Consider the following 17971-nt stretch of genomic DNA (forward strand, 5'->3'; position numbering starts at 1 on the left):
TAATTTTTCCTTACGACTGACAGTTATAAATTTGTCAATTTTTAAACATACCAACTTAGGGACTCCCTTTACACCGTGGAAAATATGGAGAACCAACCAAGTCGAGGACGTCAAATTGTTTTGTAATGCTTCCGTGCGTTTCGGGGGAAACGTTGCGCAACAGTCGCAGCTCTGTTTCTAGAAAAGCCCCGTAACCAAAAACAATGGCGCTCACCACAATTCGCAACCTAGAGATCACAACCCACCCGCTTCGCTCTTACTTTCGTTGTATTTTATTTTAGAGACAGTGAAGCGTTTTACAATCGTGTAATGTATGTAGTACTCCTCCCCATTGAGCGTCTTCATTTACATATGTTCACGCGTGACTAGTTTGGTCCACCAGTTTTCAGTAAGAACAGGTAATTGAGCACGTCGGTTTTGGCGCCAACTGGGACGCGGCTGCCGCTTCGCATACTTCGTCGTATCCACTCTGAAGTTGCTAAGGCAACGTATTAGTCCAAGCTAACAGATCCTCGACTTCCTGGTCATGAGGTTCCAGGTCTCTCGCATTTGTTTCCGCCGGTGAAGGAGCATAGGTCTGAGTTCTGGATAAAGGAGTCTCAGTGCCGGAAAGACCTCCTGAGTGACCATAAATAAAAAAAAAACAAATATATAACTCTTTGAATCCAAAGATTTAATTAAAATCAAATCAATTTCAAGAGAAACAAATCTCGATTCTCTGAGCCTGTTACAGGGAGAATTTGCATGTAAATAATTTGTGGGAGAGTCCTTTGACGAGTGATTTTAAACCAACAGCTTAAATTCAATTATACACAGGCTAAAAATGCTACAATGTTCGTAAACTATCTCCAAGTTCTTCATGTGTCTGTAACTTATGCCAATGCAGGTTGGAATAAAATCAATTTCCATTTAAGACGGGTTTAGCTTTGAGAGTTCGTTGAATGGCATTCTACAAACCGCTTACACCTAAACTGCACATGAGAGAAAAAGAGGACCTTGAAGCTAGTGAAGTCTGCATCTCCCTGTAATGTATTTGTGTTACAGTATCGGTGCTGAGTACAATGTAGCTTATTTACTGTTTCAAACAAATATGCTCTTCAACGCCGAAGTTGTTACTAAACCATTCTGTGGTCGGTTTGCCTGTAGACGAACTTTAAAACTTAGGGCTTTCCTCGCCGAAAATATCATTCGCCGGAGACCAGAAAGAATAGACGACTTTTCCTTTCTTTGCACACGTCATCCTCTCAATTTGCACCATTCTGCACGCCTGTTGCCCTAACAAAAGCTGTTTTCCAGCCCACATTCTTTTCCCTCCCAGTACTTAATTTTTCCGTGACGACGTAATGAGTGTAAAGAAAAAGTCTTAACACGAAAACACTGGCACAAACCATACCTTGCTGTTTAGGTAGGTAAATCTGTTTCAGTAACTGAATTCTAGTGGTCTTCAGTTCCGTTAAGTCCCGACCATCTCGCCCAGTATCAAAGTTTCCGTACATTATGGCGTTATGCTCTGTCAATTGTTTGTGAATCTCCTCGTGTAGTTCCTGTTGCGGCAGTCCAAAGTGTGTGGCTTGCAGATTGGAATCGGCTTTAAGAACCTCACTTAGCGGATTATTTGAACTCAAAACTGGTTTAGTTGTAGCTATTCCACTCCACATTGCATGATAGTCATCAAACGAAACTTTTCCGATTTTCGAGCTCTTTTTTCTTTCGTCAGGAGTTCTCGCGGGTGGCTCGGGATCTTTACGGGACATTCGAGTTAGGTCGACTTCCTCGGCCGTGTGAGGTTTGAGGCCAGCTGAATTAAAAATGTGCATACGTGAAAGATCAATTTTACGTAGTCTCTATGACTAGCCGCTGCTCAAGAACTAGGAGCCTGCGTTTGAGTAGAATCGAGGGCTCGTTAACAGCGCGGCGTAAATGAAGCTTTTATAATCACCTGGAATTCTTTTCTTTTTGAAATTGTATAGTGTAAAATCTCCTACAACAATATGTCTTGCCAAGTTTTCCATGCATCAAGTGCTGCAAGATGAGAAGCGGTACAATGCTGCCACAATCTTTTGCGCATTGCAACACGCATAGTGTCGTAAATGTTATATTACAGAGGCCCAGCTTAAGTATGGGAGAAAATTTAAGAACATTGCCGTGTATGGCAGAACTTGTAAAGGTGAGTGTAGTTAGACTTTAAATAGGTTTTCCATGATCACTCACTTCTGCTAATATTTGCCTTGTCGCCTCCCCCCCTCCCTGTTCTCTTCTCCCCTCCCACCCCTCCCTTAAATGTACAATTCTCCTGGAGTTCACATGAATTTCTTTGAATAAATCTGTAGCAAAATAGCATTTTCCTTTGCCATTTTATCGAGATAATGCATTTCTCATTAAAGGATTTCCTATTTATTATGAGATTGGATGCAATTTGAGATATTCTGCAAAACTGCACGAGTCTATGCAAGCAGAAGCATGCCAACTTTTGTAAAGATCTTTTCACCTTCAATTCTCTTACTGGCAAGAACACAGTCCAGCACAGTCTGTCTGAAACCACTAGGTGAGGAAGCAAAAATTCTGGCAGCACTAGGATTTACAGCATCCTCAAGAACTGGATTTGGTAGCAGCATCTGTGAAATTTGACAAGAAATTGAAAGAGGTGATTTAATCTTTGGTTGTACAGTCAAAAATCTTAACCCTTTAACTCCCAAGATCTGGTTGTTAGTTCTCCCCTCTGGCTGCAACACATTTCCTTGTCAATAAGTTATGAGAATTTGGTGTTAGATCAAGATGACAACTTCTACCTGATACATTTGAGTATTCTCATTACCTGTTTGCTGGATAGTGCATGGATATTGCAGGGAGAAATTACTTGTTAATCACTTCTGGGAGTTAAAGGGTTAAGGTCTCCATCCATCAAGAGTTCAATATCAATAACTCTTCAACTCTTATTAATTATTCGATGAAAGTTAAATGTCATGCCTGAGAACTAAACACAATGCCCAAACCAGATGCAAGCTAGAGCTCTAGACCTGAAAGTTCAGCATGTCAAAGGAGAAGCCACAGCATCTTGCAACATGAATTTGTTGGAATAAACACAAATTAGCAAATACTACGTGTACCAGTAGGTATTTAATTAGAATCACAGACACAAAAAAGGACAAACTTGGAAGTTTGAACTACATGTACAGACATTACTGCATTTTATTTGTGTTTTGTTTACCTGGATACTGAGTAGCATATAAGAAATTGAATAAAACTCTTTCCAGCTATTCAAATCATCAAGAAAGTCTGCACATACTTGACCTGTGTCTGCATCAACTGAAAAGCAACAATGGTGAGAGACTGTTAAAATCAGAAGATTTTCTTTACTATATAAGGATGCAAGTTTAATTTTTTTGATCACTACTAATAGCTTTACACTGCTTGTAAACTTTTATGGAATGATGGTCTTGATAAGAATTGGAAGGAGGAACTCAGAATATATTGCAAATAGAATAACGAAGATGATAAGTTTTAAGCCTGGTAAAGAAATAAAGAAAGATGTGTTTTGTCTTGTTACAAGTGTGGGACAAAGAAAATGTGTCCAGCATCAACTGCTAGGATCAGCAACATTGCCGATCCTAGCAGAATGCAGGACAAGTGTCATATTGAAGAAATGTAAAATGGTTTCAGTGTTTACATAGCCTGATGTAAACACGCAGGAGGTTGGGTGAACACGAGATAAGCATAGGAAACCATGATGCGAAGCAGAGTGGTTTCCAGCTTATTGAGTACATTTTACATTTCTTTTATAAAATATCTAATGAAAGAGGAACGAAAACCATGTTTACATAGGCTCATGTAAAATGGTTTTATGGCCAATCAGAGCGTGCATACTATTTGAATTATTTTATAAATGAACAGATATGACTTCACAATGGGTCTTGCTCACGATAGAGTCTCTGTGGCTCAGTGGTAGAGCATCAGATTGTGAAATCCGAAGGTCTGAGGTTTGATTCCTCAAGGGGACTCAGAATTTTTTCTTTGTCATACACTTGTGACGAGTCAAAAAAACATTTTTCTCCACAATATACTCCTTGTATAAAAATCTACATACAGACTAAGAGAAACAAGTTTTTAAGGGGATAGGTGGGGTGACAAAAAGTTAAGTTGATTGTGGTTTATCATGACAGGCCCGAGACACTTCCTCAAGCAGCACCTGCTCAAGAGAACTTTGACAGTGTAAAAAAGTCCTCATTGCATTTGTCACATTCAAACTCTTCTAAAGTGGTACTCTGAGGTTACTTTCAAGGAGCCATAAGGTCTCTTTTTTTAAGTTGGGAAAGGGGGAGGGTGCAAGCCTTTTTAATTAATTACCCTACTCCTTTGGCCCTAGCAAAAAATTTGACATTACTGCATCTGAGAGAAGCAAACATAATTTATTACAAACTCTCTATTTGGGGAACACAGTAACTTCCAGGGCAATCCAAAACATTACATGCAAAAAATCATTCTGACCCCATAACCCTAACAACATAATAATCTCACCATTTGGATGGAAGGGTATTGTGTGAAAGAAAATCTTTGGCGGTCTGCCATTGTAGCGCTCATCAAACTGAAGATACAACTTGAAGACACCACCTGAAAAAAAAAATAGAAAAACAATTATTTTTAATTAACTTCAAAGATAAGATAGGTGATTCTCCTTTCTAACTTTTATAGACCTCCTTATGAGCTAGTTATGAGAATTTGGTACTATATCAAAGTAAGATGTGTATCTGTATTCTCACCCCTTATTTTATTGGATAATGTTTTGAATTTGTGAGGAAAAGTTAGAAGTTTAAGGGTGAAGACAGCCACAGGGTTAACAAAATGAAGATCAAAATCATTCAACATTTTTTTAAGGAAGATATTTTGCCATATGACTTATAGACAGGCTTTAGCAGAGGAAAGCAATAAAACAACAGTGATTCATGTACCTTCCCACATTGTGTCTTTAGGGCCTTTTAGGGTACCTTCCCAGGTAAACATGTCCACATCCTCATTGAGTGGGTTGGCCTTTATACCCTAAACAAAGAGAAATATATAAACCCTGGAATATTATGACTCAGTGGTGGGTGGTGAATTCAAGAGAGGGTCTCCCTTCCTCTGAATCAAAGTTTATCCTACCCATCCACAATAAAAAAGTTTTGGATCTGCCCTTGTGACTCCCAATCAAACCATGATATGTCACACACATACTTCTGGTTTCAAGCTTTAGGTGTACATTCATAATGGTAATTGGACTGAGCAGAGTCCAATTCAGTCATGCAAGTGATGGCAAAATCAGACAACCAAGAAGCAGGAGTCCAATTTATTAACCATGGGTATGATAACTGTCAAATTGGATGACACAAAGTCCTGTCACTAATTAATCATAACCATTACAATGTTAAAAAAAATTACATCTAGAACAAATATATCCAATGGAGACAATGTTTTCAGGGTAAATTATTCCTCCAGTTTGGAAAATCCCCATTTTTTTCTAAGATAAGTGGTTTTTGCTATGGTTATTGAGATCAATTCTGTGACTGGTGGATTTGGCTGAGAGGACATAGCATGATTTGCTGCTTCAACTGTCTGATTGCCGGCGTTTGATTACAGCCAACTGTCCGATTACACTGTTTGATTACCACTGTACGGAATGATTAGTGAAAAATAAAGCACTCAATGCACTAATCACATTTGAGGAATTGAAATGGTAACAATTAATAATGGTAATAGGACTGAGTGGAGTCCAATTTGGTCCATAATCATATGAGTGATTGACAAAATCAGATGACTGCAAAGCAGGAGTCAGTTTGTTGGTCACAAGTATGATTACAGACAGAATTAGAGGACACTAAGTCCTGTACTGTTATCAATTAATCAAAACTATGACAAAACTTAAAAAAGAAACTGGACATCAGTTAACATTTTCATAAAAAGCAACAGTTAACCCAGCATGACAGATGATGCATTCTATCTACTTATACTGGCATGATGTGTTAACTGTATCTTTAACTGTTCTATCACACTGTCCAATTACAACTATGACGCGTACACTCTCCTATTAGTGCTCAAATCAGGCTGGTAATAACCAATCACGTTCAAGAATTTTTTTATAGTTTTGATTAATTCATCAACAGTAAAAACTGCAACTCTACTCCAAGTCCCAAAGTGCTGAATTTCATAATCCAGCCACTAAATAGATGATCACCGAGGTCCACTTCATCGGCAAGCTCAAATTTTAAGAACGAGGAAGTAATAACAAAACTAGTGGTATTCACTAAGGTGAAAACAGAAACCTTAAATTCTTTAGTTAACAGTAACTAGTATCCCTCGTTTCGTCGACCAATTAACATATATATATCTGAGTGTACTACATCGAATTCTTACCTCTAGACTCGTGACACATCATTTGAGGGAAGTAAGACATATAAATGTCAACAACACGATACGATCGCAATGAACACAAATAAACTTCAAATGAGCACAATACATACCAAATTTACAATGCTCACTACATATTGTTAGAAGGTACACTTGTGATTATTGGAACTTACCCAAGGAAGTTCCTCCTTTTGCAATTTAAACCACTCTTTCTCGAGTAACATGTGCGCCCTTGAATGCATTCTTCCACTATTTTGGAGCACGCACAATTTCGGCTCTCTAGAGGCAAGTTACTTAAAAAACGAAAGAGCAATTACAGCAATCTCTTCGACAAACACCTCACTCTGTCCATCAAAACTTCCTCACTAAATTTAATCATAATTTACATCGCTGCTGCAGCCGATTTGATGCGCTCTACAGGGGTACCAGTATTCAAAATCGAAGGAAGATGAAACCTTCTCCTGTATCGTCCGCCATATTGTAACAATTATTCTTCGGCGTGGTTGCATAGCAACAACAATAAATAAGATTTAGAGCCCAGTTTCCCAGTTTTCGATCATGCCCTCGCGATCATCGAAATTTACAATTTTTTTTCTTGTCATCAGTTACCATTATTATTAATGTTATCACATCATTTATATTTTAGTTCTTAGTCTATATCGGGTATGATTATAGCTCTATCCCATCACAAAGAACAGTTTTGATCTTTTGAACTGTTCGCAGATAATTTTCAAATTGAAATTTTATGCAACGGAAAATCTCGATCAACCTTTTGTTTTTCAAGACCCAAATAAACTCTGAATTTATTATGCGCATTTGAAGTCTAGTGCGTTAGCTCCATCGGGAAGCTCCGTATCTGGAGTCGACAGCCCAAGCGATACGCAATGAATGTGTTTTCACACGGTTTGTTTGTTAGGGCGGCATTTGTAGATCAGCTCTATGATCAAGCGAAGTTTCTTGTACGACGGATCTTCTTCTCAAGGAAACTGTGGAGTAAAAATTTCCGTGGTACTAAAATTTTCCAAAGTCGAACTTTTTTCGCTTTTGGAGGCTTTTGTAACTAATCTAGTAGGCACGCTGATGCGTTATGCAAATCTGCTTTAGTTTAGCAGCTCAAGAAGCTCTTATGCAAACAATAACCTGTCTCGTCCTTTCTATCAACCAATGGCCGCCTATCTATATTGACATAAGAGCGAATATTTATTCAAATCGTTGAATTCAATATTATGCCCTAGAAACGGCTTATAAACAGAAACCACGGTAAAAAGAGTTGAGAGGAGCTGAAGCAGGAAAGTGTTTTGAAAATAAAATGTCGTCAGATGAAGAAAGCGTTGAGGACGAAGGAGTCCCCTATTTAGGAGAATATGAAGGTGATCGAAATGAAGAAGAAGAAAGACATGGAAAAGGAAAAGCTAAGCTGCCTAATGGCGATGTATATGAAGGAGAATATTCACATGGCAAGAGACACGGCCAGGGAACATACAAGTGAGATCTTTTTTGTTATTATTCGATTGAAAAACAGTAAGTTATAAAGACAACTTTAGTCGGAATAGTGGGAAAATGATAATCTGGGTGACCATTGAAAATTGAAAGCCAGCTACTTCAAATTTCGCGGTCATCAAGCTACAATGAGATTCTTCTGCAATGTCTTCTCTCCTTGATAAAATTCATTTCACGTTTAGATGCCGTTTAAGCGCTTAATTCTAACTAGGTAATTCTTATTGCCAATTTTAGATTTCAAAACGGAGCAAGATATACTGGAAGCTACATGAACGGTATAAAACACGGCGAAGGAACATTCCTGTATCCTGATGGCTCCAAATATGAAGGGTACTGGCTCAACGATGTCCGTCACGGCCGCGGGAAATACACCTACCCGAACGGGGACATTTACGAGGGGGAGTGGGCCGACAACCAGCGTCACGGTCAAGGGGAGTACACGTACCTGGAGACCGGGTCTAAATACCGGGGGATGTGGGTCCATGGGAAAATGGACGAAGTTGGGGAACTGATTCATGCTAACCATCGGTATTCCGGGGGATTTTTGCAGGATAAACCCAGCGGAAAAGGTAAATATGTGTTTGATCACGGCTGCGAGATGCGAGGGAGATATGAACTGGTTGAAGTTGTTCTTGAGCCTGACAACGAGGAAGAGGAAGCCATCACTGTTGTTGAACCAAAGTGGAAAATAGAGGAACTTGTACCACTGGATTGAAAATTAAGCGCAGGTTTTAGTTGATCGAAGGAAGAATGCGAGAAAACGTTTTAACATTTCATACAGGCATATTTTGCTCAAAAAGTAATCAACCAAAAATCAATAGCCCTCCAAGACCTCCAAAGATTTTTCATTCAACGTATATGATAGTTTCGCAAAAATATCGGCTTCGTAGACATTTAATAGGTTTTTAAGCTTTCTCGTCATGTAAATCGAAAGTCTTCCATACAAGAACGAATATATCCCATTTGAAAGGCAAGAATCCCTTGGGTGCCGTTAAATGATCTCAAAAGAGACAACAAAAGGATTGGCTGAAAAGGGTTTATCTTCTACTTATAATAGAAAATAGAGTTCCAAAAAAACCGCTTTTTTTGTGGACTGCATGTACATCGTTTGTCGCAATTGCGAAATTGATATACGCGTCAACTTGTCTGCTGGAGCAACAACAACCCTCATGTAGGTTTAAGTCCTATCTGCGACGTGCACAAAGTTTCCCCCCCCCCTCCCCTACTCTGTTTGCTTTGTTGTTTTTGTTTAAAACTGACTCGCGCGATTTGTTTCTTTTTTTCACTTTTTTCCATTTTGCGCTTTACTACGATTTCCTTTTTAGAGGGGGGGGGAGTCTTCGCCAACAGAGTATTAAGGTGGTGGACCGGGACTATAGAAAATTGACTACCGTTTAGCTGCCAATATTGGAGGGGGTCATGAAACTATCACTGAGCCACATGCAGATTCTATTGTGTCACGACCTAAATTATCAACCCCCCCCCCCTCCCTTCACCCCACACTCCCCCGGGCTTTAAAAAAATGACTGTTCTTTACCTTAATTCCATATTCAGTAAAGCTTAATCATGTTTTAAAGCTGTTTTGTTAAACACGGTTTAAATTAAAATTGTTTTCTTTGTCGAAGCTTCTTGAATTAGTTTTTGCCGAATTCAAATTTAGAAAATTGAAACTACGAGTTCCCCTACCCTGATTACAGACTGGTAAGGCACAATCAAAGGTCTATCCTAATCCTAATGATTGGGTTGTGAAGTTTTTCAAGGAAAGAATGGCAGGTGAATTCTCAAAAAATAAAATCTAGCCTAGTTGACCGCGCTCATAGTAAGAGGCCCTAAGAACTAATCGATAATGAATTGATTGGTTTCCAGTCTTTTAGCGGAAATCTCATCATGGCTGAAGTATCATTTCTGCGTCCAATGAACGAGGCAACAAATGTCGCTTTGTTGCCTGAAGGAGTTGGCTCCAAAGGGTCTTAAGAAGACTACGCAAATATAATAAGAGTTAGATAAGTTAGAAAAACCCTCTATGTTGCCTCCCCGATAATTGCAACTTGCTTCTGCCCTTTCTGATTACAATTAATTTTGTAATCCACTTTGGGGCGTTACTTTCGACTGTGATCGTAGCTGTTTTTTGTTCTTTTGAACGATGCAGATCGTGGCGAAAGTAGCGAATCAAATCGTGTCCTAAACACCATGAAACACTCACATATTTGATAGCTCATCCTACGTCACGTCTGTTTATACCAACCTTAAACATGAAAATGGGAAATATATGTATATCGGCTGGTCATTCGGAACGACCTCTCGGAGTTTACATAACAGGTCATGTGGAATCCAAACCGGATATGTTACGCAAATTGTTCATGTTAAGATAACGCTAGAACCGAGTTTTGCGCCATTTTCATTTCTTGCGCTGAAGTAAATGGATGTAAGGTTTTCAGTCGAAGGTGAGAGAGGAGACATGAACTGAATCGCCAAAGGCTACAAAACATACGAATGGTAAGATAAACGTGAACTTCAACAGCCGCCATAAGCTTTTTTGTGAACGTTGTTAATTGTTTGAGCGATAAAGTTCAGTTTCGAATTTGAAAGAGAAGCACAAGGCAGTTGCTGTTTGCGCGGGATTTCGAAAAACGACCAAAGTACATATCCGTTTCCAGATAGCTCTATTTAAGAGCAGTTTATCCTTTTATTCTTAATATTGTAGGGGATACAGGTCTCGTGTTGGTCAGGAGCCGAATGAGTCAGTCTTCGGAAAGGGAATGGCGCTGCAAATCAGTTCCGTGACATTTTTTCATGTTGCGGTTGTTACAGAGTACAGACAAACATTTCTGCCCGAATTTTAGGTCCTCGAATCTTCGAAAACATCAGAAATACTGAAGAATGACTAATCGTTGGATTGGATTCGCAAGGATCCGCAAAGGTAAGCGGAATGTTGATTAGTTTACATGTGCTGACCGTTATTTCGTTTGAAGTTTGTGCAACCAAATTAACCCTATAATCAACAATTGATATGTTTAATGAATGGGTGTTGCGTTGTAAACCGTAGGTACAGCAAATTAGTCGATCTATCAAGTTTTAGGAAATTTAAACTAATAATTTTGTATTTGTGATGCGTATGTTTATTGGCAAAGGGGAATATAGCACATTGAAAAGAAGTATTTAACGTAGTTGAAAAATTGGCGCGCAAACATGAAATAAACAAACAGTCGTTGATACTTATGCGGGCAAAAGTGCTTTTTTCGCATCTAGAAATGCTTGCACCGGAGAAAAAAGTCACAATTCAGATTATTTCTTCCAAAAGAACTCAAGAGAATGAATTCGTGTCGTACAAACTGACCGAGAAAGTCTCTCCAGCATTCTATCATGAGGAACTGGAAATGGCGGGCTGAAATGGGTGCCATTTTCATTTCTCGCCGAAGCATGTTTGAACATCATAATTTTGACGAGAGACGAATACGAAGAAACTTAGGATTGCACATGATCCATATAAACTCGATTATTTAACTCGAAATGTTGATTCCTTTGGGTTGAATCTATGTATTTACCGCTATTTATCGACTCGGTTTGTGATACCTAATGTCACAAATTAAAGATGGTCAAAAATCGCTTTGAAACATTCACAAAGCGAGTCGAACTGGCTCGTTTTTATTGTCTTTATTCGGCACTTGTATCTGTGATTCGCTGAACGATTTTTGAACGAAGGAATACCATTTGTGGAGTAGAAGTATTTGTTTGAGTTGAAAAATTTGGCGGACATGCACTCGTGGTGTTATCACTTTTCGCGTTGAAAAGCTTCTGGAGTCGAAGCCAACAAAATTGTGTCCTCCGGCGTTGGATCTGCTTATTTCCAGTAAATATTAAAACTTTCCACCGATTGTTTGTTTCAAAATAGCGTACTTGGATGAATTCTAGACGTCAAGTTCGACTGTAGAAGCCTCTCTGGAGGTTCTCTCCAGCATTCTTTCCTGCTCAAGCAACAGTAATGGAGCGCTATAACATTGGGGCAATTTTCATTTCATTTCATATGCATGTTCAGACATCGTAATTTTGACAAGAAAAAAGAGGGGAGAGACTTAGGATTGGACTTAATCTCGTACGTTCGACAAAGGTTGAATAGGAAAGCTTTTTCTCTGAATATGAGCCAAATTTTGTAGAATTGTATTTTATCATCAATTGATTTCCTCAACATCATGCTTGACATCTTCGTGCATGTATCAGTAGTTTACCAATTGATATACTTCGCAATACGAGCCAACTATTTAAAACTCATCTCATTACATGATTTGAATTGAAACAAATGGAAGTTGTATTATACTAATTTAGTTTTAAAATCAAGTGCGTGAATGCTTGAAAGGATTCATGAGGTCTAAGAAATAGCTGCACGATCGTAACTGTTTTGTCGATCTCGAATTTTCCAAGTTGAAACGAGGGAGTGATATATGTGTTTAGTGCAAGAGTATTACATTGCTTTTTTCTTATTTAGAAATGTTTGCACCGAAGAAAGTAGTCACAATTTGTATTTTTTCTTCCAAATAACTTGAGAGAATGAATTGATGTCGTATAAACCTCAAGAAGAAGTCTCTCCAGCATTCTACCTTGCTCACATTAAGAACGAGAAATGGCAAGCTGACGCTTCGTGTCGATTCGTATCTGCCGTATCTTTTGAGCTAAACCCATGTTTTAAGGGCTAAACTGGTTTCTAAATTATGTTGACTGAAGAAGTGTGAGCAGGAGTAGAGCATCTACACTGGCAGGAAAACTGCGAGTGTAATTATCGATCCATGGCCACGACTGATGTTTTTGACGTTTTCGTCATTGTATAAGCCTTGGAAATTGAATTAGTCGACTTACTTGCTCCTAAATAATCTCCAATATTTTCTCCACAGACCTTGTGTTTTTGGGCTATGGGTCAAGCAGTGTTTAATAGGAACCGAATGAAGCGTGTACCCAAAGGCCAATCTGTCTTCACAGTCGTAACATGAAATAATTTAGCTTCGTGCCAAACAGTGGCAGAAGGTTGCTGGTTGGCAAACTTCCTAGAAGCCAGTTTGGCAGTGATAGCGGCCTGAAGGTAGGCAAAACAACGTCCTAAGTATGGCAATAATTCAAAATTTAATCCCTTCGTTGTAAATCCTAAGCTACCTCATGGTGAGTTAAAAATTGGCGCCATCATAGAGTTGATTGCTCCTCGATTAACGGCTGCCACTCATCAGCACGTAGCCAGATGGTGACGCTACTAAGCTACCTCATGGTGAGTTAAAAATTGGTGCCATCATAGAGTTGAATGCTCCTCGATTAACGGCTGCCACTCATCAGCACGTAGTCAGATGGTGACGCTACTAAGCTACCTCATGGTGAGTTAGAAATTGGTGCCATCATAGAGTTGAATGCTCCTCGATTAACGGCTGCCACTCATCAGCACGTAGTCAGATGGTGACGCTACTAAGCTACCTCATGGTGAGTTAGAAATTGGTGCCATCATAGAGTTGAATGCTCCTCGATTAACGGCTGCCACTCATCAGCACGTAGTCAGATGGTGACGCTACTAAGCTACCTCATGGTGAGTTAGAAATTGGTGCCATCATAGAGTTGAATGCTCCTCGATTAACGGCTGCCACTCATCAGCACGTAGTCAGATGGTGACGCTACTAAGCTACCTCATGGTGAGTTAGAAATTGGCGCCATCATAGAGTTGATTGCTCCTCGATTAACGGCTGCCACTCATCAGCACGTAGTCAGATGGTGACGGGAAAAGCAACGTCACTTGTGATTGGCTGATAAATCCAGCCCCACAATCGATTGCATCACCTAGCCACGTGCAAGGGTCATTGAGATAAATTAATACATTACGTCACTCAAACGTGATTGGTTGGGTTTCTAATTAACTACTGTGCACCAATTTCGAAAACCTTATTTGCCATCTCTATTTAGGACAGTCAAATGAAAATGACTGCAAATGAAAGCAATAAAAGATCAGAGTCAAGTTTTGAATTTCTGGCTTGACGACGAAGGTAAGGAGATTTGCGTTATTTTATTTCTAATCCCCAAAATTTAGCATTTGCTTTTGAACACTCCATAGCAGCATACAAATATCTGTCCTTACGTTGCGCGAGGGCTCACGTCCAGTTTCTTTAGAAACTACATTACAGGCAAACTTTCTGTTTGCGGTACAACGACGTGCATGACTACCTCTGCATGTGACAATTGCTTCTCAAGGAATTTCTACTTGTTGGCAAAAAACAACAGGCATGATTTTAACACTATTCAGAAGTAAATTTGTTGAGGTACTTCTCGCTCCAGAAAATGGCGCGAAAACAAGTTTCAAAACGTTCAGGAAGCGTCATCCTTAACAGAAACACGTGCGCTTGTAGCTAAATTTGGAAGTGCATTCAATTGCATAACCCAATCACGTGCAGGAGGCATGAAAATGACGCGAAAACAAGTTTCAAGGTTGATATCTGTATAAGATAAGGCGCGCAAAATAGGCTAGTTTCGAACTGTTTGTGCGAGAAAGTCTGGTAACTAATTATTAGCACCAAACCGAGGCTGAGGGGAAGAAGTCCAAGTCAACGCGACAAAAGGTCGAATGAGTGGAGAAAACGAGACGCTAGCGAAGAAATCAAAGAAGTACTTCCCGCTAAAACTTTTCCGTGTTTCTTCTGTTATTGCTCTGAAAGACCAGGAGTACGCCCTTAAAGAAAACAAAGTTCATAGAGAAGAAGCTTTCAAAGAAAAGGAATATCTGACTGTTTTTTGCCAAACACCAACAAATGGATGATACGATAAAAAAGTTTATCGATGGTAAGAGGTAAACAATTCGAAACGAACTCAATAACAAGCCAGCATTTAAACGGGAACTTTTCATGGACGATGTACTGAAAAATGACGAATCCGTGAAATTCTTCACGGCATTTCCAACTTTGGCCTGTCATCAGTTAAACTGTGGTACTTCAGATCCTCCACATGCCTGTCGGTAAATGAGCAAAAACCCTCAAGACTTTTATACAACCGTAAACAGTCTTCATCGTAACCATCTTTTCTAACCAGATAATGGTGAATATCGGGAAACCTGAAGTCTGTAATACCGGTGAAGTCATGGGTCCAAAATTTAAGCGAAAGTGAGTGGGAAGCAATTTTCCTCCTGGCAATGTTATCTTGGAATTAATCAACTCGTCGCGTTGCACTGTGTCCTTTTCAAGTTTTGGAACTTTTATTTCAGCTGCGTTCTTGCAAAGCTCTAGCAGTTCTGCCCTTTTCCTACATTTACCGTTTACAGAAATTTGAATATCCCTTTTCTTTAAAAGTCTGGAACTTTCATATTCGTGAAGACATCATTCCCTCCCATGTTGAGACGAGTCGTATTCCCCTCAGCCTCGACTTGATGCTGAAAACTAGTTACCAGACTTTCTCGCACAAACAATTCCAAACTAGCCTTGTTAAAGCTCCTTTGTTAATCTTACTATCCCAACAGCCTCTACAGCCCTATCCCTATACGAGAGAGGAGTTGTATATTGACGAGGAAGGGGACATCGCAGAAGAGTTCAGCTGATAACCAGTAAATCAGGAAATCCACAAAAAGGTGCGTGCGCTGCTTCCTTCTCTACTTCCTCTCAATCCTCCCAGTCTGTGGACTGTTTCTCGTCATACTTACCGATGAAATTTATTCCCCTACGAGAAAATAGAAGAAAACATTTCTTTCACTACATAGTTGTTTCACGAATCATTTGAGGGTTGCAACCGACCAAGGGATCATTCTTTTAAACATGGCTTGGGAGCCGAATGATCTCTCCCCCAGTGACGTCGGTTAGAACCCAACACCAATTAGCCGTTTCACCAGTGGCAAGACCCGGAGACAGGTCGTAACGACAATTTGCTTCGTGCGACATGGACAAAGTTTTTAAAAAATCTTTTCCTTTGAGAGCGGATGTCTCTAAAGCAATTTGTAGACAAATTCTGCCTTGCTTGATTTCGTGCGTATCATAATCACAGTAAAACGAAGGGATGCTTTTTATATTGGAATGGTACACAAGAATCAATTTGTCCAAGTATCAGTCTGTCTTCTGGAATTGTCGTTAAAAGTAGATTTGAAAACGAGAAAGAAATTTTAAGTAGTTAGAGGTTCTAGCCGACCAAGGGATCATTCTATATACGGCTTGGGGGCCGAATGATCTCTCCCCCTACGGTGTCGGTGAAAACCCATCCTAATTGGCCGCCAATCGTTTAGTGAAGTATCTATCAGCCCTTAACATAAGGTTTCAGTATAATACGATGATTAAATTTTGAAATAAGCCCCTCTTTTAGGAGTTCACAGTCACTATCATATTGATAACGTATGAAAGCTCCAACTCGTAGAAACCATTTGTTAAAATCCTTTGTAGAAGAGTTTGAAGCTACGATCTATCCAAGGCTAGATGTTCCATGATAACGAAATAACCCTAAGCAACCTTAAGAATAGGCGATTTTTGAAACCTGCTGTACACTCTGCCAGGATATCTTGAGTGAAGGATTGGTTGATGTTGAATTTTTTGATACCATTTTGAAGGAACACATGAGAAAGATCCATCTGTATAAAAATGTGTTTTAACCACATTCGAAGACCCTTCTTGTAAAGTTCTTACTCTTTGAAACATCATAGTGCAGTCAGTTTAATCATTTTATATGTGATTTTCCATGGCGGGATAGTAAACATGTAATACCTTAACATACTTCTCTTTAAATACAGGTTTCATGATTAATTCATAGACATTTTTAAAACATCGCACAATTTATGTTGGAGAAACACTCTTCTCTATCTTTTTCTCCACAGGATGGCCTTTTCTGAAATACAAAATATAGGAGCAATTTTGCGCGACATAGGCGACGAGACGAACCAGACAGCGCAGGCCAACGAAAATGTTGCGGTTGTAATCTTCTTTATTTTTCTTACATGGACACATAACCAGCAGAGACAAGAAAGCTACGAGGGAGGCGCCATTAATCTGATCAATCTTACGGTATTGATCATGAACAATTCAGAAGGACAATGAAATATTTGCTCTTTCCAAAGAAAAATTATGTATATTGTTCAAGAAAACGATGTCGGAAATAATACTTTTATAGACAGTTAAAAGAGAATACTTCCTAACAGCAGGTGGGATAATTATCAAAGTCACGTGTTCTAATGGATACCAAGAGGCGAGCTCGTAAGGGCAATTATTATGTTCGGTGGAAATGCCAAGAATTATTGAGAAAATATGTAACAAATTAAGTTATATAGATTTTTAAATTGGTTTATCATCTAGGAATTACAATTTTTTAGGTAGTTTAAAATTTCCTATATTGGTATAGAAATGACTTTAGACTGTCAAACAAGATTTGATTGGAGAAAGAGGGGGCCAATAGTTATTATTATGCCAATATCACAGTCAAAATATAATTTATTAATTCCATCCAAAATTTATTTGAATTAAGTATTGAAGTTTATTTGTAAATACAATTTCACCGTGAACGAACTCGCGGTCTAATGAAGAAGATTAACATTCTAGATTGTCATGAAAGTTGGTTTATACTAAGTAAGTTTTAACATAGCATTGTAGGTAAGATCAGCAGAATTTTAGGACAATAGAAACGAAAAAAATCAATGCTTCTTTCCTCTTGTTCTATTTGGAATTATTATTATTATTAATTCCATCCAAAATTTATTTGAATTAAGTAATGAAGTTTGTTTATAAATACAATTTCACCGTGAACGAACTCGCGGTCTAATGAAGAAGATTAACATTCTAGATTGTCATGAAAGTTGGTTTATACTAAGTAAGTTTTAACATAGCATTGTAGGTAAGATCAGAATTTTTTGGACAATAGAAACGAAAAAAATCAATGCTTCTTTCCTCTTGCTCCATTTGGAATTATTATTATTATTAATTCCATCCAAAATTTATTTGAATTAAGTAATGAAGTTTGTTTATAAATACAATTTCACCGTGAACGAACTCGCGGTCTAATGAAGAAGATTAACATTCTAGATTGTCATGAAAGTTGGTTTATACTAAGTAAGTTTTAACATAGCATTGTAGGTAAGATCAGCAGAATTTTAGGACAATAGAAACGAAAA

At 38.7% G+C, this 17971-nt stretch overlaps 2 protein-coding genes and 1 long non-coding RNA gene across 4 annotated transcripts; 2 read left to right on the forward strand and 1 right to left on the reverse strand.

Annotated features, from left to right (window-relative positions):
• Positions 1-254: 254 nt before the first annotated feature.
• Positions 255-6864, reverse strand: LOC131777971 (ubiquitin-conjugating enzyme E2 U). Its single transcript, XM_059094343.2, has 7 exons — positions 6552-6864; positions 4947-5034; positions 4516-4608; positions 3209-3306; positions 2489-2615; positions 1394-1798; positions 255-618 (listed from the first exon to the last, which is right to left on the reverse strand). Exons 1-7 carry the CDS (start codon positions 6618-6620, stop codon positions 479-481), a joined length of 1020 nt encoding a protein of 339 aa, XP_058950326.2. The 5' UTR covers positions 6621-6864; the 3' UTR covers positions 255-478.
• A 751-nt stretch (positions 6865-7615) lies between these two features.
• Positions 7616-9489, forward strand: LOC131775518 (radial spoke head 1 homolog). The gene is made up of 2 exons (XM_059091632.2): positions 7616-7863; positions 8113-9489. Exons 1-2 carry the CDS (start codon positions 7688-7690, stop codon positions 8591-8593), a joined length of 657 nt encoding a protein of 218 aa, XP_058947615.2. The 5' UTR covers positions 7616-7687; the 3' UTR covers positions 8594-9489.
• Positions 9490-10228: 739 nt separating this feature from the next.
• LOC131777973 (uncharacterized) lies at positions 10229-16824 on the forward strand. 2 transcript variants are annotated; one of them, XR_010715801.1, is made up of 6 exons: positions 10229-10374; positions 10583-10798; positions 12765-12949; positions 13810-13889; positions 15350-15457; positions 16685-16824. It is a non-coding gene; the product is annotated as an uncharacterized lncRNA (long non-coding RNA). The 2 variants fall into 2 exon arrangements; XR_010715802.1 differs by having other exon boundaries at positions 10239-10374; positions 10556-10798.
• Positions 16825-17971: the final 1147 nt, after the last annotated feature.

Source organism: Pocillopora verrucosa, chromosome 12, assembly GCF_036669915.1.
Source record: "Pocillopora verrucosa isolate sample1 chromosome 12, ASM3666991v2, whole genome shotgun sequence".
NCBI classification, from domain to species: domain Eukaryota; kingdom Metazoa; phylum Cnidaria; class Anthozoa; order Scleractinia; family Pocilloporidae; genus Pocillopora; species Pocillopora verrucosa.

Coding starts and splice junctions, on each gene's coding strand:
- LOC131775518 (XM_059091632.2), top strand. CDS start 7,688: ATGTCGTCAGATGAAGAAAGCGTTGAGGACGAAGGAGTCCCCTATTTA. Junction 7,864..8,112: donor CACGGCCAGGGAACATACAA/GTGAGATCTTTT, acceptor TGCCAATTTTAG/ATTTCAAAACGGAGCAAGAT.
- LOC131777971 (XM_059094343.2), bottom strand. CDS start 6,620: ATGCATTCAAGGGCGCACATGTTACTCGAGAAAGAGTGGTTTAAATTG. Junction 5,035..6,551: donor AAAAGGAGGAACTTCCTTGG/GTAAGTTCCAAT, acceptor CTCTTTGTTTAG/GGTATAAAGGCCAACCCACT. Junction 619..1,393: donor TTACCTACCTAAACAGCAAG/GTATGGTTTGTG, acceptor ATGGTCACTCAG/GAGGTCTTTCCGGCACTGAG.